The sequence below is a fragment of the Lytechinus pictus genome, chromosome 17 (assembly GCF_037042905.1).
Source record: "Lytechinus pictus isolate F3 Inbred chromosome 17, Lp3.0, whole genome shotgun sequence".
Lineage (NCBI taxonomy): Eukaryota > Metazoa > Echinodermata > Echinoidea > Temnopleuroida > Toxopneustidae > Lytechinus > Lytechinus pictus.
This window is the reverse complement of record NC_087261.1, coordinates 15,513,953-15,541,932: the sequence shown is the minus strand read 5'-3', so window position 1 is coordinate 15,541,932 and position 27,980 is coordinate 15,513,953. Positions and strand designations below refer to the sequence as shown.

The following is a 27,980-nucleotide window of genomic DNA, read 5'->3' as shown; positions in this document are numbered from 1 at the left end:
TATTCATGTTCTGGTAATATTGTGTAATATTTTTTTGTATATTGTTGTGCTTGTTTACAACGGCGAGTGATAAGGAGAGAAAAGAGGAAAGAATGAGACGTATTGTAATATAATAGTACAAAGGAGGAGGGGGAGGAGGAGGAGGAGAAGAAGAAGAAGAAGAAAAAGAAGAAGACAAGAAGAAGAAAAGAAGGAGGTAGCGGTTATGCTTCCGGAATTGAATTATTTTCATATATTTTAGATTTATTATGACTTGAATGGCAATCAGAATTCGATACAGACTTTTGTTTACAGCCCTTAAGAATAAATAATATTACACAAATGACTGATATTTATCATGATGAGTCTTGTACTCGAGTGATATCCGAAACTAAAGTTCCATTCGGGAATCTCTGATTGTTGAAGCAAAAATTATGAAAGAAAGGTAGTCTGAAGTGTCGTTTTTCGGACGGGGGGGGGGGGGGGGTCTCATGATATTTGTTTTTAAATGACGCTTACAGCCATTATTAGTCACGAAGGGCGTTTTCCCTTTTATAATAGTGCTCCCCCAAAGAAAAAATAGGCGGGCTGGGGGTTATTTCTTTCAAACATTGACATGCCTTGATATTGCGAAATAATAATCTCATTTTAACCAGCAATGTGATATTCTGACACACTTCAAGGCCTTGGGAGTTGGATCATTTGCATGAAACAAATAAATCTGTTTTCAGAGAAACAAACAAACAAGAAGTTTACTCCACCCCCACACACATACACACACTTTCGCATACACTCTACTGTTATCATGCGCATATAAGCAAAGTCACACAAACTCATCATCCGCGCTAATATTGAATGCATGTCAAAAGTAGTCACAAACTTGTTTTTATTGACATTTGAAACTGAATTGAAGCAGAAACATCAGTGAATTAACAAAAGTAACTTGCTTGTTTATGACCATGCTTATAACTATTTGATTCAAAAGAATATTGCATAAAGAAAATATGATATGTGATGCTTTCATGTCTTGAGATATAAAGCTCGGAGCTTGAATCATTATAAAACCATTATTTTACACTGAAAACTAGTGAAATTAAGGTATATAATACAAGGGAGGACTATGAAGAGAAAATTAAACAAAATAGAAAGGAAGGTACACCAATTTATTACATAAACAATGACAATAGAACTACATAGAATGCTGAATTGAGATATGATAATATGGATAGTATGGATAGGGCATAAGTGTATAAAGGGCCTGGTATGTTCGAAGGGGGGAAATGTAAGTCTGATTCATTAATTTCATGCCATTCATATGCTGTGTATTACACCAAAGTATAAAATATTTTAAAGTAAATGTTGTCATCATGTATATTCTTCTTCACTGAATGTATAGCCCCACCATGTCGACAAATTTCTCTCCCTGATTTTTTTTTATTCAGTGCTCATTTTTTACAAAGATAAATGTTGGTTTGATTGATCTGACATCAATGACAGTAAAGGGTACTATGATAATACTAAATAGAATGATAAAATGATTTTGATAATAGTAATAAAGATGATGATAATACATGATAATTACAATAATAATAATAACAATAATGATAACAATATTAATAGTCACGATAACGATAACAATAACAAAATGATAATGATGATGATGATATAATAATGATAATAATAATAATAATAATAATAATGATAATATTAATGAAAATAATAATAATAATAATAATAATTATAATGCGTAAGTATGTATCATGTATGTGTGCGGAGTGTGGGAGTGTGTATGTTCCTGCCTATATGTATGCTGTTGCTTGACATAATTAATTATTGATTAATTGAACCTTAGTACATAGTTTGGTTTGGGAAAATAAGAATCGAAGAACACTTATAAAGCGGAACCGGAAGCTTCACTTGGGCTTTACCACAAAAGTGGTTACCTTCCTGTAAAACCCAAATGTCACGGAATCCACTCTTTGATACACTGCAAATCAAACATGGTATTGGGTGTATCTATACGACAGACACTGCGCCATAATGCAGTTCCTATTAACGCAAAAGATAGATTCTTCCAAACCAATGATAATTGGTCTCGTGCGGAAGTTAGACACAGTTTTAGTTTGGTGATAGAACAATCCAGGATTCCGGAGAATTTAGTTTAGGAGTATCAAACATTTATTGGCTGTTGAAGTTTTCATTGAGCTAAAAATGTATTGGATATAATATTAAATTGGGGTTTCGTACGGACGATAATTCAATTACAGACCGAAACGTGCATTTATTCGCCACTTGTTTTTTTAATTATTATTATTAATCGCATGTCGTCAGTTTAATCTTCGAATTTAGATAGCAGGAGACGATCCAACGATGGATAATTTCAATCTTTTGGGCCAAGTTTTCCTGCTAACATGGATATGCCTATTGAGTCACATGACAACAGAGAGTGTTGAGCGAAATGGTATGTATACATATATGTGTATGTATCTCATAGACGAAGAAAGAAGAGAATAAACGATTATGTTAAAAGTAGCAGTAGCAGTAGCAGTAGCAGTATGGCTGCTATCTTGGTTTTTGTGAGCAGCAGATATAGAATCTGTATGCCGAATATTAAATACAATTTGCCAATTTGCCTATTGCCAAATCGTCCACTCATCACATGGTCTACCTTCATTTAGGCTAATGTCATTCCGTCTATCAACAATTCGTCTAACGACCATTTGGTCCAATGGTCACTTCGTCTAATTACCAGTTCGTCTATCACCATTTCGTTCCATAACCAGTCGGTCTAATACCCATTTTAATTTTCGCCCAAATAACAGTTAAGCTTAGTCCAATCAAACCAATTAGTATATGGACTAAATGGCCATTGGACCAAGTGGTTATGAGGCGAAACGGCGATAGACCCTGTGGATAAAGGGCGAACTGATGGTATACCAAATGAAAGTAGACAATCTGGAAAATGGACGAATGGGCATTAGTGGTTTTTAGCTTAGATTAAACTAAGAATTCGGGTCTGTACAAGTGATATATCCTAAAACAAACAAATCACAATTAATTTTCAGCTGTTGAAATGCACGCTTTCCTATTGCCTTGTATTCGTATTTCGTTATATCTATTTGTAAATAAATAATCTCTTTTCAAATGTTTGTATGCAAGATTAATTTTTGATTGTTAAATAATCAAATATGCCGGTAGTTTTTCCTGGTTGATAATGATATTACTGTTACTGTTATTATCATTGGTATTATTTCTATATTATTATCAATATTATCATCACTGTTATCATCATCATCGCTACAGTCCTGTCATTACTAAAAATGGTGTCAGGGGCAAATGACGATTTTACTGACTTAATTGTGTTTATTCTTGTTTATTATGCAGAATCATTTGTTGCTTGTGTTAACGGATCCACGTTGTTGAATTTGACGAACTCTGGCACGCAAATTCGCACATCCACTGAATGTTTTGTTTTTTGTCAAACGATTGGATCTAAATTTTTGGGCATTCAGACATTCTACAACCCTGTCTTGGTCTCGACTCTCATCGCTTGTACTTGCCTAGATAAAAAACTGGAGGAGAATTTCTTTGCAAATACTATTGTTCCGTTTCATGAATGTGACGTAAGTTGTCGCGATAATCCGTCGCTATCATGCGGAGATAGTATACTAGCCTCAGTGTACAAAAGTAAGTAAAAGTAGATATTTTTTATATTTAATCTTTTATAAGAATAAGTCATAAAAAATCACAATATTGCTGAGACAATATCATTTTTTTTCGAATGTCTTTCTTTGATCCAGCCATATAGCCAGTACTTACTAATTTTTGGGGAAGCGGAAGTGATGAGATCGTCTCTTATATAGGCGGGGGTGTATAATATAGAAGAGGGAGTTTCCCCCTCTCCATTATTTTGAAGCGCGGAAAATTTGACTTGTTTCTAACTGGTTTCAAGCAAAAAAAGGCATCTGTGTATTTTTGAGCGTACAACCACAGAGATCATGTAAAGAAAGATAAAGCAAAGGGGGCTGTTCGAATCCCCTCCCGCGAAAAGCTGGCTAAATCTTTCATTGATTTTACTTACTTACTTTTAAGTCTTTAGTACTTAAGATGTTGGTTTCTTTAATTCAATTTGTTTCATGCTCATTGCAGAAGATTAGCAAATGTGTTGTGCAATGTAAAAATTATAAGTATCGAATATCAATAAAAAAAATCACAACGATTTGTAAAGTAGTGTGTATGAAAGCAACTATCATGCTGTTATAAAAAAACGTTTATCTTTTCCTACTAGCCTCGGCAAGAACATGTGAGGATCCGGGTGTGCCGATTAACGGGTCCCGGACAGGCGATGATTTCGTGATTGGTAGTTCGGTTACATACAACTGTTCATCTGGCTTGGAGGCGGATGGTCCCACCGTATCGCAATGCTGGTGGGTGGATAATATCACCCTCGATATCAATTGGACTTCCCCTCCTCCAGCGTGCATTGGTAAGAAAATCGACTGCCCTTGTTTGATTAAGCAGTATTGACTGGCCTCGGGGCGATACGACATATATCGTCCAAACTAGATTTATATCAGCCGAGTCGCAGACGAGGGTGATATCAATTTAGTGAAGGCGATATATGCCCTTTCGCCCCCTGGCCAGTCGATATTGCTAATATTAACCAAATCAGACATCTAGAGCAAAAATCGTTAAAATTTAGATATTCTAGACTCTAGAGTTTAAGAATGGGAATCTAGGTCATGTTGAGCAGACTGGGCCGCCCTCTGAACTTTACCATTGTGACGTCATTAACATGACGCGTCCCTGGCCTAGGGACGCAGGATCCAGCGTTGTCTCAACTTGATTAGAATTGTGACGTATAGCACTGCGCGGTCCAAGGCCGCGTACAAAGCGCGTAGAATACCCGGATGTTAGCTCTGCCCAACGAACGTAGAGGGCAGCAACACACAAGCGTGTTGCTCTAAGGAAGGTCAACTCCGCTCGAATTTTGTGACCACTTTAAAAAATAAGGTGGGGTTTTGGGAAATTTGTCGAGTTGATTTTTTTTCATTTGTTAATTTCAAATATTTTTTAATGAACAATTATTAGATCGGTTATTCTGGGTATAAATATTAAAAATATTACTTTTATTTTTAAAGAAAATATTTAGCTTAAATAATCATGATTTTGACATTTTTCCCCATTTTGGAATATTAAGTCTATGACGAGGATACCTCTTATCTCTTATTTTCTTCTGCTGAATTTCGCTGCACCACTAATAAATGCAGAGACAACCACCGTAATAATCGAGGTCATTTTTCTGGCCTGGGTGCGCCGAGTCTGGGCCGGTCGCGCAGCTAGCTATACGTTGATGATGCGCTGGGGCTTCAGGCGACTCGTCATAGATCTAGCAACTTAGACAATGACGTCTAATTTGCCTGGCCTGATTTGAAGTGTAATGGCTTCAGGGCTGATGTTTATCAACGATGATTGTTCAAGGTTAGATTTCAAATTTTAAATGTCATTTGACTTTTAAGTCTATAAATCTGAAATAAAGGCGCTGTATCCCCGAAATCCGGTTCTAAATTTCAACTCTGAGTCCGAGACCATGGCATGGACGGCGAAAAAACAACCCATGCATCGGATGCATTGCATTGGCTGCGCGCTGCGCTGCAGCTGCACTGTGATGATGGGTTCAGCGAAGAGCTCATAGAAAATAAGGTGGTTTTATTCAATCCCGAAATGCTTTGCGAGTGGTCACAAAATCGTCTCGACGCAAATCACCTAATACAGCCGTCTGGTGAAATCGCTGATAACAACAATCACCGATTTGGCAATGATTTTAGTTTCCTGAAACTTATATTTGTAAAGTTTTAAATATCAAAGTATGTTTTTATATGTATGTATATTCCTCTACATATTTTTAAAGTTATCTTTGATATTGTTGTAGTTATATTCTTTCATATTCGTTTTTTGATCGCTACTAATTTGTTGTTGTATTTGATCGGCATTTGATTTCGTTGGCATGAACAATAAAATACGCGCGCAGCTCAGCTGCATGCGCGTATCGAGTTGACCTTCCTTATAGCAACACGCTTGTGTGTTGCTGCCCTCTACGTTCGTTGGCTCTGCCTTATTGCCCGCTACATTTCTACGCATTCATTCTTATTGACTTTCCTGAGCGGGCAATAAATTTGTCCGTGGTTAAACAAATGGAAATTTATTGACCGATAACTTGATCCCAGTCTTAAGCAGGCAATAATGTAATAAATTTGCCATGCTCAGATGTCTGATACGGTTAATAATAGGATATATTACATACATGTAGGTTATGTAGATTCGAATCAGTGATAGGTCAATACGCCAACACGTGACCGTAGCTGCGAAGATCGCATTTTTTATATTCTAGGTTTTGACGTCACCTCAGTGAATATAACTGCGTTGTATTGTAAATTGTGGCGTTATATTTACTAAGGTGACGTCACTCGCTGCTTACAAGTTGCGTAATCAGGTAGTTTATTTGATGTAGTACGCGCTAGTGTTAACGCGTCGATTGCATGAAGAACGCGCTTGATGTATTTAAAAAAACTTATATTATGACGTAGATGGATTAGAGCTGTAGCAAGAATTTCAGGCTGGGGCCAGATGATGAATGCAATCTCTGATGGCGAATCCACATAGGTTATATAATATAACAGATATTGCCTGGTCTACGGTTTTAATAAATAACATTTCAACTCCCCTCCGAAGCTATATTTTTCCCTCGGGAGAATACTAGTATTTTCCCTCATCGCTGCGCGCTTCGGGCAAATTCGGGCAAAATATAATCCCTTGGCAAAAAATATAACTCCGTCAGGGAGAGGAAATGTTATATTCAAACTCTATATCTGTAAAATATTGCATTCAAAGTGTGTATTACTGAAGAAGACGTGGACGGGTCCAACTGCGGAATGGGATATAATTATCTGATCACGGACAGTGGCGTAAATCGATACTAATGATTTATTCTATGGGAGCTAGGTTTTGAAAATGGAGCACTGTTTAAGAAAGTTTACGAGCTGAGCTACGTAACGAAGAGTTTGGTGGCTCCGAAGTACGATCGATCACGCATGTCGTGAAGTTTGCGACTTATCCCAAAGCTCACAATGAAGTTCTCAAAGTTCTGGAAAATCCCGGGTTTATTTCGAATTCGTCTAATGTCAATTCGTCCAATTGCCAACTCGTCTACTATCATTGGTCTACCATCAGTTCGTCCACTCACCACATGGTCTACTTTCATTCAGTCTAATGCCATTCCGTCTAATAACCAGTTGGTCCAATAGCCATTTAGTCATTAATATTTTTATATAATATAATTACAAATACATGACTCCTTATTATCATTTCTGTCTTCAGACCCGACTTTGGTGGTCACCAACCCAAGTTCAACTGATCGAATTGAGACAACTTCCCAGATGACAAACATTGTGACTGCGCTACCCCATAAAGACGTTACGATACGTAAGTTTTTAGTAATGTGGTAAATCTGGGATTTTAAAGGAATTAATGTATTTAATGTTTAATGAATATAACAAAGGGCTTTGGCTTTACATTGATTGCCTGCGGTGCGTCACCAGTCATGTCAGGGATGGCTATAACCTTGAAGATGATTTTATGTTTTAAATTTCGTATTTCATTTTTTTCAGTCAGTTATAATGACAAAATTCAAATTTGTTGAAACGTTTGTCGGCTGATTAAAACGTTGTTCTCGTTTCATATCGATCCTTATTCTTCAATGTTTTATTATTTTTAAGCAGTCATCATAGCAAGTTTGGCGGTGGCCTTTACTCTCGTTGTCATCATTATCGTCGCAATAGTAATGTAAGTATCATTTATCTTTTTATTAATTTTTTTAAACAACAACAAGTGCATACCCAGTTACCGTTAATGCATACAGCATTTCCATTTATTTGAAAGCAGGATAAAAGATCATTGTAGATTAAATGCCTTGCTAACGAGCATAGGTGCCGTGGCCGGGATCGAACCTCGGACTTTCCATACATAGTCAGGCGCCTTAGACCACTCGGCCACGGCACCTCTTTCCGGTCACATAGTATGGAGTTTCGTTTCCATGAAGCACTACCGATTCAAGGACACAGACAAGGCATTGGCAAATACTCTTCATGACAAGGAACAACGAAGATAAGGGCGATAAGGGACGCACCATTAGATACCCGGGGGGGGGGGGGAGTTTGGGTTGATGCAATTTTTTCCCCTTTCTTCTTTGAGCAAAGTTTGTTTTTTCCTTACTCCATTGAGACAATTTTTTGCACCTTTCAGATGATTTGTCAAAGGACCAAGATTATTTTTACTCTGATGGCGAGTCAAGTTTTTTTGTTGTTGCTCATATAGCAAGTCAAGTTTGTTTTTTGTTTTTAAAACTTCCACCCCCCCCCCCTGGATATTTAATGGTGCGTCCCTAAGTCCTTGTCGAAAATTGGTGAATTGAAACAGTAGTTTCGTCCTGGACCCTTGACAAACGATAAATTTGTAACGTTTCGTCAGCTCCGAAACTTTGGACGAAACTGCTGTTTCTGTTCAACAATATACGGAGAAGACCTCCCAGCTGTTCATTGTCTTTTGACAGGCAATTTAAATATATTTAGTGTGCTCTTGAATCCGTTGTGGAAGCATAAACTCCTTATTGAATTAATCAAGCAAATTCAAGATATTCTCTTTAAACGGAAAGACTGTCGAGCTTGGCAATGGCAATGTAATTGGAGTCAATCTATTTAGGACCGGCAGTAAAAAAAAACAAAAAAACCCGGCAAATCCTCGAATATTTTTAAGAGCCGTTTTCAAAATATATAGGCACACAGCGCGATGTATATCACTAGAGACTGTTCGACCTATAATGCCACAATCTTGCAACATCGATTTACGAAAAAAATCGTTGTGTAGGCATGGCGAGAAAAAATTGTTTCGTGAAACATTGCCAAGTCGACTTATGAATGGTTGTACGCTGTCAAAGCGAAATACGTTATAGGTGATGATAACATAATCCCCATTTCCACTTGGCAATTTTTCATTCAGTCATGTGATAGCTTTAATTTTGTCATGCCGACGTACACGTTTTTATAGGGCGACACGGTATGATAATTCTCGCTATGTCGTCAAATAGATGGCACTGTAAACCTTCCATATATTCAATATTTCCTGCTCTTTACCCTCCCTCCCGATCTCTTTGCATCTTGTAAATGTTTATCTCCTCTATTGTTATGTATGAATAGAGTTCGCAAGAAACGTCGAAAGCGAAGGGCTAACATTTCAAGTGAACCAGGCCAATCCAGTCTCCCACTCAACAAAACAAAGGCTCAGGTCCAAGAGACGACCCCAAGCAAGAAAAAAGATCAGGAAGGTGAAGTTGAGAGTGACTACCTTGTCCCAGATGCGACACTCGTTTCTTCGACGAAGAACACTTATCAAGGTCTAACCCTCCAGCGTGTGGACGAGAGACCCCGACTTCCTGCACCGCCATCGATAAAAGTTGTTCTCACACCGGAAGAGACTTTCTATCAGAATTCTCTCAGTATCGCTTTAAGCCGCTCGAATGAAAAATTGAATAAAGACGTGAAGACTACTCCAAAGGAAGTTGGTAAGCATGATAAAGGACATGCGAGTAAGACTGTTTCTCCGCGCCACAAAAGATCCCCTGCCGTTGATGGCGCTGTCGGGAAACAACCCGCGAAGAAGACGTCATCCTTGCCTCTTCCTTCGGATGGGATTTACCAGAATACCCAGGTGGGCACCACGCCAAACACTCCAAGGATGCCCCCGACGGCACCAAAAAGTGACGATCGACGAGCGAGCCACGATTTAAGCAGGCAAGCAGTACAGAGAAGTTCTCTCAAACACACAGACTCTGTGGACTATATCACCCCAAATGAAGTCAATGGGGAAGAGGTGTACGAGAATGCGCGTGTAATGATGCAGCATCAAGGGCCTCGACGTCCCATCAGCAACCATGATCCAAATACCAATGTTGCTTTAGACGCTGGTGATAGTGATGGCGTGTATCTTGATTTAATTTAGCCCCTAGTTAATTTTTATCATAGAACTGTGATGTAGGAATAGCTGAAGTTAACATGGTTATAGGCAGTGCCAAATTGATGTTTGTCGGGTATAATGTATTTCAGTACCATTTCAAAATTTTTACATGATGGTTAGTAAAGTGATGGCCTAAAATATAAATTTCGAGACGAATTAGATGTGGCTAATCTTCCCAAAGCAAAGCCGATGAAAGATAGAGTTTACTTTCGAAATGCCGAGGAAGTGAAAGTTTTCATCAGTCACTAATGCGTTATTATTTCGTGTATAAACATGCACAGATCAGGTACTGACATAATAACTAAGAATGTTCTTGTCCAAGAATTATTAGATAAACCAGTGGTCAATAGGTTAAAAGACAGTATACTATAGACTGGTGTCAGTATGATGTTAAAATGCATATTATTTACGATATAGTAATGAAACATCTCCATCGTTTGTGACGTATGTACGCAGTGAGATTATTACTAAGTAATTTTACCAGATTTGTGCATGTACACACAAGTCTTGTGCAATGTAAAATGAATATATAATTCTATTGAGATTATCTTAGTTGTATAGAATTTAGGATCAAGTCCACCTTAAGAAAAATGTTGATGTGAATCAATAGGGAAAAACCCAACAAGCATAATGTTGAAAATGTCATCAAAATCGGAAGTAAAATAAGAAAGTAATGACATATTGGGTTTCGCTTATTTTTTTTTACAAACAGTTACATGCAGAACACAGTGGCATGCAAATGAGAGAGTTGATGATGTCCCTCACTATTTCTTTCATTTTTTATTGCTAAATTATACAATACTTGAATTTTCACAAATTTGACAATAAGGGCCAACTTGACTGAACCATGAAATGTTAAAATAATGTAATTCCACATATTCAGGGAAAAATAAAGCTTCTTCCACATTTTCATGAGAAAAAATAAGAATATTTCATATTTCATACAGTAAAATACAAACATAAATAGTGAGTGGGTGACGTCATCAGTCCCCTCATTTGCATGCAGACATTCTATTTTGGGAAATTAAGCGAAATTAAAAAATTTCCTAACTTTCTTATTTTACATCAGACTTTGATGAAATTTTCAGTGTTATGCTTGTTGGATTTTGCTCTTTTTGTTTAGATCAACTTTGTTCGGAGTGGACTTGACCTTTTAAAATTTGATAAGAACAATCAATGGATGGTCGGTCATTGAAATCGGACTGTGTTTTACATGGAAAGTAAAAGTGCATTATTCCGAATATTTTTTTTTCAATTCTTCTTATTATAGTAATGTCTAAACAGTACTGTGACCCGAATAAGAATTGGGCTGTTTCACCCCCCCCCCCCCCGATTTCAACCCTCACTTTTTGTCGAGATGTATTTGCAACGTGAAAAGATCGCTTTCGTGACTTCTTTTCTCAAGTGTGGCAACTTTTGACAAGGCCCTGGAAATGATTTTGGAAAAGGTGGTGCTTGTTTTTGAAAAAAAAAAATAACAAGCAAGCAAGCAACAAAAATAAAATAATTTTCGCTCCGAAATGAAGGTAAATTAGCATACAAATCTGACTTCGAGGTGTTGCTGCCTGTGGTGTTTAACATACACAGCACCCCCAGCTACACTGCAAAAACTTCAGTGTTAATTTAACACCAGTCCGGAAACTATATTTGACCACACCAGAGAAGTATTAAATTAACACCAATTAGTGTTTAAAAACAGCATCGATTTAATTTCAAACCGGTGTTGTTTCAACACCTCTCAAATGTGGTTATATATAGATTCCGGACTGGTGTTAAATTAACACCGCAGATTTTGCAGTGTAAAATTTTGGCACCCCTGCCTCCTATGGTCATGATTTTTTTTTATACCTGCTACAGAGAGATACGATAGATTCAAATTAAAATCAAATTTATATTGATCTAAACTCTCCACACAAAATTAGATCAGTCGCAATTTGAGAATGATTCAGATTTATTGCAACTCTTTGTTAAACGAGGGCCCAGATGTTGGATTCCGGACACCTACGGCTACATAATGTCAATGCATGTCACACCCACATAGCTGAAATCGTTATATCATGTACAAGTCTAAATAATTAAAAAAGTGTTTGAACAAAGATGTTACTTTTACTGCTACTTCTTAAATTCATTTGTTTGTGATCATAAAGTGTCGCTTACGATATCCATAAGAAACTGAAAAACGAAAAGTCAAAACACAAAGAAATACATAATAAAAATTGAAACAAAGCATAAAGTATATGAAACAAGAGTTTATACCAATTTTTCTTCGTACATTAAATCTGCAAACAGTCTGTAAACGAATTAAAATAGTGGGAAGGAGATTTTATTAGGTTAATTAGAGCAAACTTTTCAAATTATAAATAACTTTGTGTAATCGATATCTTTTTCGAAGAATTCGACTTTTCAGTATGTAGATCATGCCCTGACTAAACATGCGTACCGACCCCCCCCCCCCCCCCCGTCTTGTCAGACTTTAAACTAGGTTCAGCCTCTGATCTTTGGGGTAAAATAGGCCTACAATGAATTTCAATAAATGTTTATTATTTTATTTTCCACTTTCAATTTTTCGTATAGAACCATAGTGTTAAATAGAAACTTTCTTCTGAGCCCCATTACGGGCAATTTATTGGGGTGGAAGTGTGTTTTGGTGATGGTGCGTTTGTGTGTTTGTTTTTGGATTGGTGGGTGTGTATGTCGATGAGCGGGGTATGTGCGCGCTTGTAAATGCAGGGAAGAAAGGTTGACATTCCACTAATGCTACTAATCAAACGAAGATGGCGCTATAATGACACAAGAAAGTGTCCCCACATTACCAGCAAATTGACATCCACATACACAAAGCAGGGAAGTTAACTCACACCTCCCTGTACAAACGTCCCCACATGCATGGCTAATACAGAATTGTGTGTCCAAATATGCATAATTACTAACAGCAATTATAAGTTGGTGTGTGTACTGTGTATGCACCCGTGTGAAGAACGTAGAAATGTAATTATGCCATTCTTACACAAGTGTGCCCCCACCCCCTCTCTAAAAGTCACAGCATATATTTTGGATGTGAATATGTCGTTCATATTTAGTGAGGTCTTTTTTTTGTTGGGCTTGTCAAATTTTCCTCGGGGAAATGCCCCCCCCCCCCTTGGAAAATCCTGGATCCGCCCCTAATGTTTTACCGGTCGTTTACACACTATTCGTCCATTCAGGTGAACATGAAGGGTTTTTTACAATAATTTTGTCTTCAACTTGTTTTTATTCAGTCCGCTATCGTAACCTAGGCGGATTTGTTTTCTTTTTTTGAAGGCGTACCTATTAGGAAAGCTATGGACACTATCACCTCATAGGTGATACTGATAACGTTTTTCACCGTTATCAATATTCTAAGGGCGTTTTCACACGTGAATCTTGAATCATCATTGTAATGATGATTGCTAATGTAATTAACTGTGATTATCGTTCGTGATTCTAATTATGTTCTAGTTTGGTTTCACACGTCATGCTGAATATTCGTCATTAGTCTTATTTTTTACTGGAATCATCATTCAAATTACGATTTTTTTTACCGTGTGAAAGGGCGGTAACATTACATTTGACTTCTTTAAGAAGGAAGATGCAAAGAACTAATCCAAATTATTTCTTAAATTGATGGCAGATCGAATGGGTTCAGCCCATGTTGTAGAAGGCTATTTACCTCCGGGGTGTTGGGGCACTCAACTATATTGCTGTACACTACGTTTTACAATCCCACCCTAACAAGTTCCTTTTTACATTAAATTTTGCCCCCTAAAGAAGTATCATCAACCATAAAACAAGTGGAACGCCTCTGGCAGTCTCGCCTGCATTACGCAATTCGATAAAGCAGCAGTGCTTCCTTTTGAAAAACAGCTAATGAATAATTATTCACAGAAGAAAACATTAATAAGATAATAAAATATTATGTCCATTGACCCAAAATGACCTTTGACCATGATCCTGTGACCTAAGGATTGTGCAACACTATCATTCATACTTGCTTACCCTTATGTCGATGTTTCATGAGCAAGTACCATAAACTTCCTAAGTTATGATGCCAATTCAACACATACTCCCAACACGGCCAAAGTTCATTGACCTTTAAATGACCTTTGACCTTGGCAAGGTTCCTGAAACACACAGAGGGTATTTAGAGATACATTGCTGCTCTTATGTCCAAGTTTCATGAAGTAAATCCATAGACTTTTAAAGTTATGATGACAATTCCAAAAATACCCGAACATTTACCAAAGTTTGATGACCCTAAATGACCTTTGACCTTGATCATGTGACCTGAAATTCGCACGGGATGTTCAAGGATAATTGATTGCTCTTATGTCCAAGTTTCATGCACAAGTTATGATGACTATTCCTCAAATACCCCTAATATGGCCAAAGTTCATTGACCCTAAGTGACCTTTGATCTTGGTCATGTGACCTGAAACTCGCACATGATATTCAAGGATACATGGTTGCTCTTATGTCCAATTTTCATGAACTAGATCTATATACTTTAAAGTTATGATGACAATTCCTCAAATAACCCCAACATGGCCAAAGTTTGTGACCCTAAGTGACCTTTGACCTTAATCATGTGACGTGAAACTCAGACAGGATATTAAGTGATACAATTTTACCCTTGTGTCTAAGTTTTATGAAATAGGTTCATATACTTTTGAAGTTATGACAACATTTCAAAAACTTAACCTTGGTTAAGATTTCGATATTGATTCCCCCAACATGGTCTAAGTTCAATGACCCTAAATGACCTTTGACCTCAATCATGTGACCTGAATCTCAGTCAGAATGTTCAGTAATACTTGGTTACCCATATGTCAAAGTTTCATGAACTAGGGTCATATACTTTTTAAGTTATGATGACATTTCAAAAACTTAACCTTGATTAAGATTTAAATGTTGACGACGCCGCCGTCGCCTTCGGAAAAGCGGCGCCTATAGTCATGCTCTGCTATGCAGAAGAGACAAAAACCAGAATGATCATAATAATAGTCATGTAAATCGACATACAAGTGTACAACATCATCAAACAACTAATGCGGACTTAGTGACACATAACAAATTACAGATTAGCATTCTTTTCATTGTATTTTAATCACTTTTCACATAATACATAACTTGTTTATAAAATCCTCAACAAAAAGATAGAGCCAGTATGACCACTAACAACTTCTTGAGCCAACCATCGTATTAGAAAATAAATAAATCGATCTGCTCCAAATGTACAGTATTTTTATTCATGGTCACAAATGTAACGAATTATACATGATTATACTCTATAACGATTTGTAAAATATATTAATTTAACTAAAAGATGCGGCATTACTATTGTTAAGATTAAATACACATTGCCGTTTGATATTTTCATAATCTGAAACGAAATAGAAAATCACCACCGATTGGGTAATATTTCTGATTGTGTACGCATTAAAACGTTGTTTAAAATCTATACAAGACTTTTTAACAGCTTAAACAACCATGCTTAATTTATAACATTAAACGTTGTTTAAGATTTTCAACACTTCTTTAAACTGGTAAACAACTAACGTAAATAACGTAAGAGAATAAAAGAGAATCCAAGATTAATACCCATCCTCCAATTATCCGCCTAAGAGTAATGCGGATAATTCAATAAAAATTGCGTTCACAAACTCCGAAAATAATCCGCACTATTTTTTACGAGCGCCCGTCTTGAAAAAAAGGTGGATAATCGTCATGGCAACTGCACACACCCCCTCCGATGGGGTTGTGTTGGAAAAGGGTGACCATGTGACCGCACCATGGCAATTATCCGCATTACTTTGGAAATGCGTTCATAACGTCAAAATATGGTCCCGATGCCGCTATTATGCGGATAATTGCAGCATCAAAATAATGCGGATAACTCTGGTCCCGCTCCGATTTTACGACCAAATTATGCGTTTGGCTACTGCACGCAGTAATTCCTTTAGGCTTTGTACAAAGCCAACAATTTCCAATAGGTACGGGTTAATAAAATTTGTTGAGGAAATTCCCAGTGCTATAGCGATCAGAAAGCATCTGCATCACCGGAAATGTTTCTTCGGGGTCATACTCTTCAATACTGTCTTCATGAAGTCCAGCTAGTTCTCGAGCTATCGTATGGAATGAACTTTGGTTTGATGTCATGTTGGTGTCTGGAACATTTACTCTAGGACTCGTCGCATGCGGTGAAACATCACAATTGTCCATGACGGGTTTCGTGGAATCCCTTGCGTTAATTCGCCGGTTTTCCGCACCGCCGCCGGCATGTCCGCGACGACTCCTTCGCGAATCCGAATTGACGTTTATTTTCGAGTCTGAAGCAGTCAAGTGATTGTTCATAGGGGCAGCTAAGTGCAAAGAGCTGTACCTGTGGTCCGTCTCGCCCCCTTCCTCTTGTTCGCTCTTCTCCAAGTTCTCGTACAGGGGTTGTTCAAAAAGCGGTTGCTCGTACAAAGGCTGCGAGCTGAGTATGTCATCACGAGGGAGTGAAGAAGGGTATTGCTTTACAGATCTCTTGCTCCTGCGAATCACAGTTTGCGCGTATATTGGATCATCCGGCTCTACGAACTGCTCATAAGTGGAGTTTTCATCTTGAGGATACTGTTCAGAGACCATTGACGTTCTTGAAAGTGTTGTGTCCGTGACGCTTGGGGGAGCGTCCCGACAAAACGCGAAAGACGTTGGTCTCCAGCTTCCACTCGCATCGCAAGTGGCGTAATCCCCACTGACAGTTCTGCATGTAGAATACATAGCGGCGATTGATTCCCGGGAAGGGGAAGCTTTGCTGTTGGTTATCGACGCAAAATTTGAAGTTGGTTTCTTCTTTCTAAAGTTTTCATAGACATTTTCAATACCACCGCTATCATCTGTCGCTCTACTCTCCACACTGAGGCTGACATCGTTGTTGTTACGTGAAGCAAGACTACGCGAATCATCTTGGTCCTTGCAGAAGTCGAAAGATATAGGTCGAATGTGTCTCCCGTGACGCTTGCCAGCGAAATCAACAACTTCGCAATAAACCTGACTATCACTATCGCCACCCGTCGTCGTGCTATCATCTTCTGGGTGTCCTAACTTAAACTTGATAGAATTATCATCATAAACTCCACTTTCAACAAGCCGCGCTGGATAGTGTTCATAGGCAAGGATACTGCATTGCTCTTCCGATTTCCTTGACGGTAAAGTGGAGGCTTTCTTTTTAGTATCAGACGAGATAGCAGCATGAACCGGCGAGGCATCGGGGCTGCTTTCGCCGCTGAAAGAAGCGTAGAAAGAGCCACTGGATTTCCTGGCGATGTGGTTCTGACCTGCTCGGACTACTGTGGAAGCATACTGTTTCAGGACTTCCTGAACACGACGCTGAGGCTTGGCAGAGTGAATGTTGTCTTTGGTCATAACTGGTTGGTGAAGGGTTGCATAGCCTTCGGATTCTGTTGAATATCGGCGAAAAGGTAGAGGAGACTTTCCCAATGCCTTGTATCTGTAAAAGAGAAAATCAATACAGTCATCGAAGTAATAAACACAAGTTTGAATGGATCTGTCTTTTGGCTATTGAGCAAGAATATCATAATAAAAATTGGAAGTTATAATCAATGTACGAAATTATTTTGTCCATCGAGCAAGTAATTGATGGCATGCCCTCATCGATGCAGGATAAACATCTGCCCATGCATGTACATCGATACTGTTTTTGAAATAATCACCGTTGGTGTCTAAAGAAAGTGTACAGCATTTCATTTCGTTACTTTTTAAAATGCCGATCAATACACATGTAAAAGTAAACATCGCTGTACCTTTTTTTTTCAAACTGCTTGGAGAATGATAAAGTTGCATTATAATAGGAACCGCAATGAGTCAAATTCTATTCAATTTTTTTTTTAATTTCACTTTGCATATCAACAATGAAAAATACAGTTAACAGTTAATATGACTTAAATCACATTACAAAAGGCATTTGAAAGCAGAGTGCAATAAATGATCCTTGATCATGTCGAATGAATAAGATGTCGCTCATTAAAATTATACATACTGCCCCCCCCCCCCCTTCATCCTCGGAAGTGTCGATTTAGGTCGCCAGATTTCGGATTGATCATGACTGCCTTTATTCAATGTATTCTTAGTGGGCAATGGTCAGTTGATATCATTGACGTGCTTATGACAAAGTTCGAATAAATTCAAATTAGGAAATACTCTTATCGAGACATCTCCACATGCTTTGATGAATCACATACAATTTATTAATATTAACCCCACCCCCGCGACGAATTATCGGAAGAACACTATCGTGAAGGGCGTACATTTTGTTCCCCTCCCCCTTTCATCACACCTCCTATTTCCTCCGTCAACAGTTGCACATCTAGGAGGAAGGGGGCGCGTACCACGGGTGTTAGGGGCGCAAAAAAGGAAAATGAAGGGGCAAACGGGGAGAGAAATATAGACTAAAAATGCGATCAGGAGAACGTTTCATTAAAGGACTTTCATGAAAGATGGTTAATTCCATCATTTAGGAACGAGCTTCTAAACCGACCACCTATAATGCCCTTGACCAAGGCTTTTAATCGACAGTGCTCTTCTATCTTGCATTCAAACATGTGGAAATGCTATATGCATTATTGGTAACTAGGTGTGTACTTGTTTTTTTATTTAAAAAAAAATCAACATCAAGGAAAGATGTCAGATCCAACAACTTATCAGAAGACAAAATTATGTCGATGAAACCATCTCCTGGGCTCCGTTGCCCCGGGGGTAATAATAATAGCAGGGCCCGTTGGGAGAACAGTTTTCGGAAGTGAAGTGGCTACCCTGGGTAAATATACCGTTATTACTATTATTATTTGCATAAAAGTGAATACCATGGTAACTTTGCCATCCAATTGTAACTACCATGGCAACGCTGATCAACAACCAATAAAAATCAAGGATTCAATGCAACCATTGCATGGCAAGTTACCGTAATGGTATTTTTTTTATGGAACGTGGCCCTGATATAAACATCCCAAGAAGTCACAGCCGTCGACACTTTAAAGGGGTGGGGGATTTCTACACTTGCCCCCGGTGTCAGATATTTAAAGGGCCGGTGAAATTGAGTGCTTGCCCTGTGCGTTGAGTGTTTCCTAGATACGCCACTCTCCCTGAATCACTCTCGTTTAATGTTAAAACCAGCCAAAGCATCGCCCATGATCTCCTAGCATTTCCGGAAAGGAAACTCATTTTTCATCCAAGAGGACCCTAGCTAGGACTTGGGATCTCGAGATTCACTCGCTTATGACACCGCCTTCATCTGTTTAATCTCCACTCTTGACAACTCATTTTTAAAAGGGTGGTTTGAGAAGGGTGCGGCAGCCGTTTCGGCGAGGATTATCCCGCTTTTCCTGTCATGTCCTGAGGGGAATTACCGTCTGCGAAATACAAGTTGATTGCAAACTGACCTGCACAGTTTAAACGATTGATATTTGTGTTATGATCTGTATGTATATTCATGATAGTGTGTTACCTTTAAACATAGCTAGGAATTAATGTAAACGGAAATATCCAAAAAATGATAATACATCAATCAGAATATAGCATTTACTACTCGGTATGTCACGTACTTTCAATTCAATTCACGTATATCCCCCAAATCCCAATATATATATATATATATATATATATAATCGGTTCATCTTGAATGACAAGATTTGTTTTCACATTCAAGTCGATTTGATAAAGATAAGTGCAATCAATTCGCAAAGAATGAAATCAAATGACAAAATATATAACATAAACCGATACTTATATCTTGCATAATCACTTAAAACTGCTCTGTAAGGAAGGATTTCTGAAAAAATAATGGCATTTTACGGGATTTGCAATGCAAGACATTCAGGGAAGCAACTCCTTTGTGAGGTTTCAAAAATGAATAAAGGATTATACGATATTACGATATGGTAACTCTGTTATCGTGGATATTTTTTGCAGGGTATTCATCCACTTTTTTATCTGTATATGCTTCTGTCACGTGTTCTGTGATTTAGAAACAACTTGATTTATGGGGCCGGTAACACGGACAAAGCTTAGAAAATGGTCGTATTTTAGATTTCTATACGTTAGTTTGCACGTCATGACTATAGTGTTATCAATCGTAAAAATCAGACCTACGTACAATTGCTAAGCTTTGCTTAACGGGGTCTAGAGTGGATTTCTCAATTCGGTCCAGTGTTACCCCCAATTATTATCATGTATTATTATATTAGCGTTGCAAAGTCTTGAATCATTAATGTATTTAACGTCACAAGTGTCCCTGAAAAGCTAAAAATGTCTGTCTGTTTTAATTATTTCTTAGAAACACAATGCCCTTGGGGTTATAATATGGGATAGGATGGGATCAAAGATAAACATGATAAAGGAAGGATGTTAGGTTGCATCAGACGCATGTTTAAATTAGTCATCAGATACATGAATACAGATGTATTGTGGTGCACAAATACACGTAATTAAGTTTCAGATCACCGTATTATAGGATATCTGTGTATAGATCTACGACTGTACAGTTTCATATTTAATAACCCGGGTTTAAAGTTACCAAGTATTGCAGGCCTTTAGATGAATATCATGATACTGTTGATGTACTCTCTGAAAACTGAAACGAAATTCCATTATTTACGGACAGTTCGATCCTTTTTTATTGCTGTCATCTTCAGAATCAGATTTGAAACACACACCGGAGCATTCATTGCTCCATTTTATCTCGCCATTGGAAGGTATTATCTGGGTAGACATTGGTTGACGACCAATTTGATGACAACATAAAAACAATTACACATTATAAACTATGGTCTGTTTATATGTCATATGGTCCAGTCTTGTGGCTGGTCGAAAGTGGGGGCCTGTATATATTATTTTAATCATACCAGCTAAATAAGGAATTTAAGTGGTGAACAAGGGCAGCGACCATGACCAGAGTTATGAAAACTTTTCGCAAAGTTGCCTCAACATTGGCAGGCAACGCATTCATCGTCAGACCAATATGACTACGTTTGTCTAACGTTGCCGGCAACAATGTTCCAACGTTGTCTAACAACATTGATTGATTGTCGATAACGACGTTACTGCAACGTTGGTGCTGGGCAACGTTGCAGCATCGGAAGAAATGCACTCGCATATATCGTCAGTCCAACAATGTTTTCAACGTTTGTCCACTAATGTGGTAATTAAGAGCAACGGCCACAGGCAGCAACGATTACAATTCTCCTCAACTATCAATCATATATTAAGTCCTCTTATTCAGTTAACATTTTACCCCCCCCCCCCCGCAATTACATTTTATTTCTGACTGGTTGGTCACAAATTCGACATATTTATTTTGATTAGGGAGCCGCTTTCGAAAAAAACGATGGAAGTTATAAAAAAACGCTTGATCTGGATTTTCTTTGGGTAAATGTTCATTCTCAGTCACTGAGAATAAAATATATGCAATCAAATACAAATTTCTGATGTCAATTCGCAATCAAGTGCAAATTTTCAATTCAATCGCAATATTTATGACTTTTTTCTACCCCGACTTGTCTTCTAATCGAATGCATTTTTAGGCTCTGTTTCAACACCTCTCATCGTCACCAGACTGTTCAATACCGCGGTTCTTGTATTCGTAATCAGGTATACCGCAAGGAAGTGTCTTGGGTCCGAGATTGTTTAATACATCTATCAGTGATAAGTTAGTGGTTGCCTATTATATACCTACCTCCAAAATAGAAAAAGTGATATGTTGATGATGATGAGAGAGAAGACGGCTAAGGTGATGCAGATGTCTTCCATGGCTTTGTGATGTTGGACCGGAGCCATGGTAGTAGAAGGTGGGGGTGGAGAAGGGACATCTGAAAAAAGATGAAATAGTAAAAAGTGATCATTAAATGTCTTATTCGGCAAATACCGGGGTGTTAACGAAAATAGTCCCACCTTAATACCTGAACTACTCATATCTGTCTAGGTTCTTTAGCCATAATGCAACTTTCTCAGCAAAGTAGTGTTGTAATATAGGCCCAATTGAATGATAATACGAATTAGAAAATGGTTATAAGCGATTGCTTTGAACGGAGTTGGTGATATAAAGAATCGAATAAAAAAAGGTAAATTGCCAAGTCGTCTACAGCCAACTCGTCCACTCACCACATGGTCTAGTTTCATTTAGTCTAATGTCATTACGTCCATCAAAATTTCGTCTAACAACCATTTGGTCCATTAACCATTTGGTTCAATCATCACTTCGTCTAATCACCATTTCGTCTATGACCGTTTCGTTCTCATAACCAGTTGTTCTAATATCCATTTCATTTTCATTCATTTTGCACAATTTAACACTTAGTCCAATTAGATCAAATGGTATATGGACTAAATTGCTATTGGACCAGCTGGTCATTAGACGGAATGGCATTAGACTAAATGAAAGTAGACCATGTGGTGAGTGGACGAACTGATGATAGTACACAAGTTGGCAATTGAACGAATTGGCATTAGAACGAATTGGAAGTAAACGGTAGGGTTCTTTGCACCATCAAGCAATCATAGGATAATGACCTAGAACCCTTTTCTGCTTCTTTGAAGAAGGCTAAAAGGTTGCAAATGGGGGCCAAAGAAAGATTCTAATCAGAATCCTTTCAGTACCTTTTCTTCTACACTTCTTGTATGATATGACTGGACATTAGACATTAATAAACTACTAGAATTAGAACATTTACAACAAAAGTCGCTTCTGTTTATTCAATTTTAGAGTGTAGCATTTGCAGCAACATATTATTGCCAACCACAACTGTGTGCCAGTTGTTAGGAAATCGTCACCTGTTCATTTATTATCAAACTTTTCTTGGACGAAGGTATACCTGTCGTTTTCTGACTTTCCATGTAGTACTACATAGTTTCACATAGACAGATTATTGGGAAAGCCCTTTGTCACTCATGATCCACTAAGGGCATGTGAACTCCGGTTGAAAGCGGCAAATTTCCGTTTAAAACGGAAGGTTATTGACAAAATAAAATCCACAATTGAAAGGACAATGTCAAACAAGGGGAATGGTTTGTTTCCAAAAGACCTTATTGTTCATCCTGAGTGTCCAACTGTGTGCTTTGATTATTATACTAGATAATACAAACAACAGAGGCATAATGAGCTAACATTTTTTATTTAGTCAGACATGGCAGTATGGGGCAAAATTTCAACTAGAAGCTGCAAGAGAGCTACGCGAACGAGCAGGAAATTTGACCTTGCAACAAAATCTAATTTTGTAATTGATTGTGCTATAATATGCAGAAAATAATATCGTGTTTCACCTTTTGCCTTTACTTTGCTTTTCTCTCCCTTTTTTTTTCTTGTGAACCCTTTTGGGGTCAATGGCCTCCACGCTCCCCCCCCCCCCCACACACCGCCCTGTATTCCCTGCGTTTTTCCATGCAGGGCTGCATCAAATTTCTTCATTTATAAGATGATTTGCCAAGTTTTCTGCGGGAGGCCCTGCTCAGGTAGCACAGCAGGTTTTTAGAACACAATCTAATCCAAAGTTCGTCAAAACGATTAACACCAATGAGAGTGCAAATCTAATTAGCAGATTTTATCTCGTGTTTCATTAGGGATTGCTCATTTCAAAACGTTATATCAATCAATGGATGTATATATAATCAGCGGGGTAACAATTGTGATTAAGTGTCTCGGGGGAAGTGGATGATTAGATAATGAATTGAGTTCACTTTGCCCTCTTCCCATACAAAGTGTATTCCCCTTATCATGAACATGGTAAAGATTCCTGACAGCTAAAAGCATGGGTTTTACGATGGGGAGGGGGTATTATGATACTTTGTATTATGTTTAAATGGAAATGAAATAAATAATCGAATTACAATTGAATATGACGCACAACTAAGCTTTTCAAAATCAATATTTTTTTCTAAATTCGTTTTGACCATCTAATCACATCTTCAAGCTTACAACAACCTATAGATATATAATTTTCAGACAGTGTTAAGGCTTGTTAAGTATGTTACATTAACTCTATGCATATTTTTATCCTTTAAAAAATGGCAAAATGGAGCTGTAAAGATAACAGAGCAAACCATCATTTGCAATTTGGATTGTAGAACGTTCTTCAATTATTAGCTGAGTACAGCATCAATGCTTGCCAACTATTTAATCACGATGTTCATCGATAACATCCGAATTTTACTGAGTCAGGCCTTTATTGTTTTATGTCGGACTTTCGTTATGATACCATACGGTCACTACAAAATGCAACATCAAACGTATAATATGCAAATTCCAACTATAGCTGTACAACGCATTTTTGTTTTAATTACTGATTGCAAAACTCACTTTCAAAACAATGCACAACCCTGATACTATATAGGTTTATTTTAAAACGGTACAACTATAAATATTCAATATTGAAAACGGAGGTAATAACTGACGAGATTATAAAGTGTGCATTGTTGCATGACAAAGTACAATCAAGGCTATGAAGTGCATTGCCCTGCTGGAAAGAACAATATCACACAGTGTGTTCACAGTGTGGACCATGTGAAAATATTATTCATACTGTTGAAATTTTCAAATTCAACACATTGTGAATATATTTTCACACTGAGGACACTTCGACAGTGTGACTGCTCACAGCGTGTTCATATATGTGAATATGTGATTCACATTGTTGAAATGCTCCAGTTTAACAGCGTGAATGTGATATCACATTGTGTTCCACACTGTGAACACACTGTGGCACACACTGTGCTCTTTCCAGTATGGATGACGATGCTTTTTTATCACTATAAGTCAAGTCTACCCCAACAAATAGTGAGTTTGATTTTTTTAAGTATCAGATAAGCTTAAAGAGGAAGTACACAATAGCAATAACTTGGATTAACATGATTAATAAGGCTTGCTAATAACAAAAACGGGAGGCCTAGTAAAAAAATCGGTGATATTATGCACACGAGATGTGATATATGAGAGATGATGACATGCACAATCATTTTTCTTTCATATAATATATAAAATTTCGATATTGTCGAACTACCAGACGGAAACATTAATGTGGTTGCCTAACCCAGGGCGGATCCAGGATTTTCCAAAGGGGGGGGGGGGGGCGCCGGGGGGCACATTTTCCCGATGAAAATTTGACAAGCAAAAAAAAAGGTATTACCGACGGGTAATACCGTACCCCTTTTCTTTTCGGTTAATGGATCGTCCTGTCGGCAAGACTGGGGTAGAAGTTAAATTAATCCGAGTACAGAACAATTTATTTAGGGTATTTTTTATGTACTTAATCAGTTTGTATCAATGTTCTGTTTCATTGAAGTGCAACGATATGTTTTGTATATTTTGATTGTTTTTATGACGAATGAAAACTGCAAAGATAAAAAAAAGGTCCTCACTTGTATTTGAACGACATGTTCCCATATGCTGTGAGTTTCAAAAGGGGGCATACTTGTGTAAAACGGCATATTTACATTAAAAACTTTGATAATGGCTCTCAAAAGGGCGGCACGGGCCGGATTTGCCCTCACCCCCCTGAATCCGCCACTTGCCTGACCACTGCCTGCGAGCGTTTCATTAAACTTACGATTAATTAAAGTTGATTGTTATTGATCGCTCTTAATCTATCACATCGAAACTTTTCCATACTAGCAATACCGTAGTCCTACAACATCCATTATGCAACTGACAATTAATATTGCTAAAAGGGTCCTAGTTGAGCTATTCTAGATTTGATATTCTTAGAATTTATGTAAAACAAACAAACATCTAGTAGCGTACAATATGAAATCTTACCTGTAATATTCAGTGACATGTTCCTAATATATCCTCACATCTAAGCTGGCTAAATCCAAAACGAAAACGAAAGTGGTCGATGTGAAAGTAAAATGCGATAAAACGATTCTGAGATGATACAAAATAAAAAGAAATTTGTAATTTCTCGAAACGATTAAAGTTTATAGAATTGGGTCCAGTGAGTTAACTCTTCCTCTGCTTGAATACCTGTGTTAGTGTGTTGTTTGGACGAATGACTGAAATAATCCTTTCTCGATGTTTGAAACAATGCAGTTCAGAGATCAATGATCATTGTTTTGATTTGGAGCTAGAAGTTTCCACGAGTAGGAAACTAGATTACAATCTGTGCGCAGACGCCAACAAGCAGAGTGGTTTCTTGGTGGTAGTCTATAAAGTGAAAGTTCTTTCGATCTATAAATTGAGACTAAAATTCAAATTAGGGAAAAGGTGACAGCGAACGACTATGATTACAAGTTAATCAGAACTCCTCAGGAAGTTTAAGATCATGTGTGGTTGAGGTACGGTTTTGTATAGCGGTTGCACTCAGGTTTACGATCTCATGAACATGATGAATAAATTTACCCGCTAGACGAAATGATCTGACCTTTATCGGAGGGCGTAGCAAGGCACTACAAACTTGCCAATTAAACATAGGCAATTAAGAAGTTGGTTATATTCCAAGAAGCAAGGCGGTGTAGTAATGACGTCTTATTTCACGATTTGTTTATTATCCACCTGTTCTAAGCTATGTTTTCCCGTTGCTATTGTTTTTCTTGTGCACGGATAACTGGTGATGTCACTGTAGGATGTACAGAAGAATGACTTTTTTTGTAGGTCGCGGAGTTATCTGACGAAACGTCCAAGGGTGAGGTACTGGGGAATTGCCAAGAAACAAAGGCGATCGTGACGTAGAATTTAAGTGAGTAATTTCAGCATGTAGATGACAAGAAGGTTTTTAACCACTGCAATAATTAAGTCTAGCTAGAAATTTGACCGTTAACTTCAAATGTCAGGTGTCAGACCGGCGTCACAATCCGAAGAGTGACAATGTATAAGTAGCTCTTCGGTAACTTCTCATCCAAAAGAAAAAAGATTAAATGGTGGGAGGGGATAGAATGTAGAAAAGCAATTTGTTACCCCCTTATGTATTCGGTATACTCGCTATATCTTCTTGTCTTCCTCTTCCTCCTTACATATGACAAAGATTGTAAATCAACACTCGTGACAACTCACTTAAAACTCCTTTGAAAGTTTGCTTTCTTCCGAAATAATCACGTTCCACTTTCATTTCGATGTGACGAGATCGGAATTCCCATTAATGATGTGCTCACAATAATTACAAACAATCTCCAAAGTTTGATGAAACGCGCCAAAAGGACGCACCAAAACCGCTTAACAAGCAAAGTTTCCCGCTCTTTCATCGACTTGCATCGCGGTTTCAAGGGAGAGAGAGAGAAAGTTCCTACCCCCTGCGATGATAATGTTCGACCAATCCGAGTGCTGGCACGGCTCACGAATGGGCGCGTGATAATGTATCCTACTCAAAGACCGGAAGTAGAGGTCAAACCAATGTGACATAGAATAGACATGGTCGTCGAAGTCGGGTGGAAATGCATTTCTAATTATCCATCATCCGACAGGGCTTATAAAGGAATGACTACGAAAAGAATGAGACTGGGGAGTGGGGGTACGGTAGCACTTTTGGAGAATCAGTACTTTGTTCATTGTTCGTAAAATCGTTTTGTTTTTGGCATGCATGTACTGCATAAAGGGATATCTTTCTTTACCTTAAAGGAGAATGAAACTCTCGGAGCAAGTTAGCTTTTGTGAAAGCAGAAAAATCAAAGAATAAAATCAACAAAAGTTTGAGTAAAATAGGACTAGCAATAGAAGAGTTATGAGCATTTGAATGTCGAGATCACTAATGCTATGGAGATCCTCCCATTGGCAATGCGACCAAGATCTATGATGTCACAGATGAACAACTCTAGCCTTGTGGACACTGAAAATATACCCCAAAACATCTCTTTTTGCTCATTCTAATCACATGACAAACGATTCATCAATGATATAATGTTGTGAAACCTCTGTACTTGTCCTCTCATAAAGAGAA

At 37.9% G+C, this 27,980-nt stretch overlaps 2 protein-coding genes across 5 annotated transcripts; one reads left to right on the top strand and one right to left on the bottom strand.

Annotated features, from left to right (window-relative positions):
- Positions 1-1,908: 1,908 nt before the first annotated feature.
- Positions 1,909-12,143, top strand: LOC129280235 (uncharacterized). Of its 4 annotated transcripts, none has more exons than XR_010296252.1 (7): positions 1,964-2,440; positions 3,364-3,666; positions 4,268-4,465; positions 7,357-7,461; positions 7,758-7,821; positions 9,231-11,205; positions 12,021-12,143. XR_010296252.1 is itself a non-coding variant. In XM_064112144.1 (6 exons), the coding sequence occupies exons 1-6, from the start codon at positions 2,350-2,352 to the stop codon at positions 10,030-10,032; spliced, it is 1,563 nt and encodes a 520-aa protein (XP_063968214.1). In that variant the 5' UTR covers positions 1,909-2,349; the 3' UTR covers positions 10,033-12,143. The 4 variants fall into 4 exon arrangements, 2 of the variants coding, with proteins under 2 accessions (XP_063968214.1, XP_063968213.1); XR_010296251.1 differs by having other exon boundaries at positions 2,132-2,440; positions 7,755-7,821; XM_064112144.1 differs by having other exon boundaries at positions 1,909-2,440; positions 9,231-12,143.
- A 3,006-nt stretch (positions 12,144-15,149) lies between these two features.
- On the bottom strand, positions 15,150-27,385 carry LOC129280985 (uncharacterized). Its single transcript, XM_054916978.2, has 3 exons — positions 25,868-27,385; positions 21,797-21,929; positions 15,150-17,557 (listed from the first exon to the last, which is right to left on the bottom strand). The coding sequence occupies exons 1-3, from the start codon at positions 25,884-25,886 to the stop codon at positions 16,063-16,065; spliced, it is 1,647 nt and encodes a 548-aa protein (XP_054772953.2). The 5' UTR covers positions 25,887-27,385; the 3' UTR covers positions 15,150-16,062.
- Positions 27,386-27,980: the final 595 nt, after the last annotated feature.

Bases quoted from the DNA above. Each gene is read 5' to 3' on its own strand.
- LOC129280985 (XM_054916978.2), bottom strand. The intron at 17,558-21,796 runs GTAGGTATATAA...TCTCTTTTACAG, and splicing joins TCACTTTTTCTATTTTGGAG to ATACAAGGCATTGGGAAAGT.
- LOC129280235 (XM_064112143.1), top strand. From the start codon at position 2,350: ATGGATAATTTCAATCTTTTGGGCCAAGTTTTCCTGCTAACATGGATA. The intron at 3,667-4,267 runs GTAAGTAAAAGT...TTTTCCTACTAG, and splicing joins ACTAGCCTCAGTGTACAAAA to CCTCGGCAAGAACATGTGAG. The intron at 4,466-7,356 runs GTAAGAAAATCG...TTCTGTCTTCAG, and splicing joins CCCTCCTCCAGCGTGCATTG to ACCCGACTTTGGTGGTCACC.